Raw genomic sequence first — 4320 nt, 5'->3', positions numbered from 1 at the left:
TATATATACACACAGGGATGTAAATCTTCCGGCTTTTTCCGTTTTTTCCGGCCGACTTGCCATTTGGGCCCCAGCTTTAAACAGAAGTCTACTATAAACAATACATATTATATTATATATACTACACAGAGATTATTTGTTGTAACAGAGGGAAAGAAACAATTATGATTTAGTCCAACTGTATTCTTATTTCAGTAAGCGCATGCGCTCCGTATATTTTCCGGCGCTTTTTTTTCAAAGCCTGTTTACATCCCTGTATACACACCGCTGCTTGTTCAGGTGTGTGTTCTGTGCATGAAAAGGTAAAGGAAGTCACACAGAGGTGTGTGTTGTTTTTTTAATGCACAAAAGGCATAAAGGTAGCCACACTCAGGTGTGTGTTGTGTACGTGAAGGTAAAAGTAGCCACACTCAGGTGTGTCTTTTGTGTAACGAAAGGTAAAGGTAGCCTTGCTTAGGTGAGTGTTCTGTACGCAAAAAGGTAAAAATAGCCCTGCTCAGGTGTGTGTTCTGTGTTAGCCTACAGAAAGGTAAAGGTAGCCCTACTCAGGTGTGTGTTCTGTGTTAGCCTACAGAAAGGTAAAGGTAGCCATGCTCGGGTGTGTGTTGTATGCTCAGAAAGGTGAATGTAGCCACGCTCAGGTGTATGTGGAATGTGTGCAGAGAGGTAAAGGTAGCCACGCTCAGTTCCACTTGGGTTCATGGGGTTGAACTATTACTTAAACTAAGTTAAACTCCATGTTGTATTTCCATGATACACAGATCTCTTTCGTCTCTCCCCACAGGGCGTGTTTTGTCGCAATCTGGACGGCCACGGACACTGGGTGAACACGCTGGCTCTGAGCACGGACTATGTCATGAGGACCGGCGCCTTCGATCCTGCGGACGCCAAAATTGTCCATGAGGAAGTCACAGACTCAGGTAGGCTCCTTCATTGTGGTTTCTTCCACTGTTGCCTGAGTATGTGTACAGTCTAAGTTTCTCATATCATCTTTTCATATGTTGAAATTACAGTTATTTGGACATAACACGTTAATCCTTAACTCATTTGTAACAACAGTTACCACCTAGCGCCCCCCGAATCATGTACTATTGTAACCAACAAAAATGGGGTTTGGAGCTACGGTGGTTTAAAGTTTAGCGCAATTTTTCAAATCCTGTTGTGAATGAAAGGAACATAATATCTTATTGATTTTTGGTTTGTATACAGACTTTGTGCCATATTTTCTGTCACTGCTTCAGAAAATCGATTTATTTAATGAAAAATGACCATCTTATTTTGAAAGAAAAAAGCGTTGTGAGGCATTTTACCAGTATTAACTGGTTAGTGGTACTTGAGATTAACAAATGGATGAATAAGCAGACCTGCCACTGTATGAAAACCAGAAATCAGGGTCTCGGAGGGGGATCGGGATTTGGTGAAAAAAATCAGGATCAATGACAAGTCACCAAGGTGACTGCCAAGTTTACTTTATGGAATCCTGATTTTGACAGAGTTTAGAAAGTAAAATTTGTAATCGGGTTGTATTTTAGACCCGATTTCAGGTGATGTGGCGGTTACGATAGTATGTGATCCAGGGGATGATAGAATAATAATATAAATGATAACAATAATAATGATGATGATAATAATCACATTTATATAGCGCATATCCACACTTCAAACTTGACAGCATTCTCTCTGTGCTATAGGTCTGATTGCTAGTGCATGGGTTCTTTTTTACTTTGTTGCTTCTGTCTGTCTGGACATTCTACTTTTCCCTGTACTAAATGATAATTATTTTGTTGATGTGTTTCTCTTTTCTCAAACAAGCATGTCTGTTGGAGTGTGTATACGTTCCACTCTTGATGGGTTAGCTTTGGCTATGTTTGCATTCTGCTTGTTTTTACACAGTGTGGTGCTTCGGGAGGGGGGTTTGCAACCATAGACAAGAGAAATTTTCAGTTGCGTTACAACAAATCCAGCTACAACTTTTGCATTTGAACTTATTTAGATGGACCAAATTGGAAAGTCAACATGTGAAGTCGAGCATTGTTATATTTACTATTTACTCTACACGGAGAGTTGTTAGCGGTTTTTGAGTGGCATTTCATGTTATGTCTGTAGAGTAGCCTGTCTTGTTTTTTGTTTCTTTTAATTTGAGCATAAAGAGGTAGCCCATCTGGTCATCAGTAAAGAGTTAAATCTCTTCCACCTGTCCCCTTCTATTCTTTTTCTTCCTAGTGCCAGATTTGAAATTAGACGTCGGTTATATTGCTTTGCCATTTATTTCCCTACTCTGATTTTCTCAGTCTGGTTTTGTCCCATCAATCATTTGTTCAAGTTCTCTAAGAAAAGTGATTCTTGGTCTACCTCTGCCTCCTCTGCTATCTATTTTTCCAGTGAGGGCAGATATTTAAGACCTTATAATCGATTCAAGTGATTCAGGAATTGTATTTGTCTTTTGGTTATTGTTATTCTTTTGTCAACCTGCTATTTGAAGGAAATCGTTTGCAAGACAATGAATAGGGTATGTTGAAAGTTACGCTTTGTAAGTTTTTTAGATATGCTTCTCTGTCTTAGAATTTGCGACCCATCTTTATTTCTGTGAATTAAATCGTTCTTTCAGTGGAGTCTGCTTAAAATTAAATCTGCGGTACCACCACATTTTCTTTGGTTTGCCGGGTTTTCGTTTAGAGAGGTTGCTCAAACAGAAGAAAAATCAGGGATTTTATTCTCCTTCAGTTTACTGCTGCTTTTGGATTAATTGTGTCGATTTATGTGGACTCCACTGTATTTCCAAGTGTTTTTTAAATCTCTTCATTTGTATTGACATCTTTGACCCTTCACTGATGGAACAGATTTGTTTGTTGGTTCGGTATTGTCAGCGGCGTCTGTGGTGTAGAGGTTAGGCACTTCGTTAAGCTTACAGGAGACCCGTGTTCGATTCCTGATTTGGAAAAACATTTTTTATGGAGTTCTTCTATTTGCTGGGATGTTGAAACCTTCTCAGCACAGGTTGGCCTTGACAGGTAGGGTTGGAAGCCCACCTCCTAAATAATCTAAATTATGTTGATAGGGTGTAAAAACAGCACATAAAAAAAGACTTTTTTTTCAGTATTGTCCAAAAGTGAGATCTCCAGCTCCCTGTTTGGGTGAGAAAGGATTGTCGTAACTTTTACTGACTCTGTTCTTATATTGGGACTCAGCTTGGATTGGCCGTGACAGATGGGGTCAAAGCTGATAGCCTCCAAATTATCTAAATTGTGTTGATAGGGGTGGGCGTTTGTTTTAATGCTTACAATCTGTAGTGGATTGTACTCTTTCAATGACATGGGTTTTCTTTTTATTTCCAGTGTTTCAGCCTTTAAAACTTTGGGATCCAATATAAAACTTAATAAAACTAGTGTTAAGAAAGAGTAAATACGTTTATACATCAAAACTTGTGCAGAATTTTTCCCAAAAATTATGTATTTTATTTTCTCCAATAATATTACAATAATGAAGACTTGTGCTAAAAAATCATTGACAAATTGGTGATGGAAGGAAGTAAAGTACCGGTACATTACAAACATGAACGATGAAGTTGACAAAGTGAACATTAGCAAAGTTTGTAGAATTCAGAACAAACAATATGCTATAAAATCAAGGGAATGATTCAGTCTGTTTTATGCCTTTGAAATGACTCCTTCTTACTATAGCCAGTATGTGTTTAGGACATAAAAATCGTGCTAAAATTTTTTTAAAAATTGGTCTATTTACAACATCTGAAGAATGTTTGACAGTTAAATTTCACAATGAAATGATGAATGATGACCATTTATTTCAACGAAAACATTTTAAAAAGAAAATCTTTAACAGATCAGTTGTTGACATAACAGAGAATTTTGCATGCATCTTTGATTTTGAGGGAGGCCAAGGATCTGTCTGCAGTGTGATGTCTACAAAATCACAAGAACATAGTATTGGGTCGAAGATATTAATGTATTTTTAGTTTGTCCCATATGGAATACCAGCAACAGGTTTAAAGCATTGTTCTTGTAAGTACAGGTATGCAAGAAGGGAAATCATAATACTGATTCAGTTATTGCAGACTCCAAATTATAATACTAATAATAAGTCGTTCAAATAAGTCGGTCTGGTACACTGGTGTATCAGAGAGGAGAATGCGACTGATTGTTCCAAGACATGTCTCAAGGACATGGCAAAAGTGTTTGTACATCCTCTTACCACTGGTCTTGACATGAGTAAGGGCTCCCTTCAAGCAACAAAATGATTTCATTCACGCTGCGTCGTGGGTTTTTTTGTTTGAGGTTACTTAAACGAAGTTAAGTCCTTGGC

General features: G+C 38.0%; 1 protein-coding gene across 1 annotated transcript in view; it reads left to right on the top strand.

Annotated features, from left to right (window-relative positions):
• LOC101851263 (notchless protein homolog 1) overlaps positions 1-920 on the top strand; it is a gene marked incomplete at its 3' end in the record, with an annotated part of 19200 nt that extends 18280 nt beyond the window's left edge. The window contains 1 exon segment of the mRNA XM_013081708.2: positions 785-920. Within this exon segment, the coding sequence (XP_012937162.1) occupies positions 785-920 (136 nt within the window).
• Between the last annotated feature and the right edge of the window lie 3400 nt (positions 921-4320).

The sequence above is a fragment of the Aplysia californica genome, unplaced genomic scaffold, assembly GCF_000002075.1.
Source record: "Aplysia californica isolate F4 #8 unplaced genomic scaffold, AplCal3.0 scaffold00142, whole genome shotgun sequence".
In the NCBI taxonomy this organism is placed as follows: domain Eukaryota; kingdom Metazoa; phylum Mollusca; class Gastropoda; order Aplysiida; family Aplysiidae; genus Aplysia; species Aplysia californica.
Note: the sequence above shows the minus strand (reverse complement) of the source record. Positions and strands in the feature narration are given on the sequence as shown.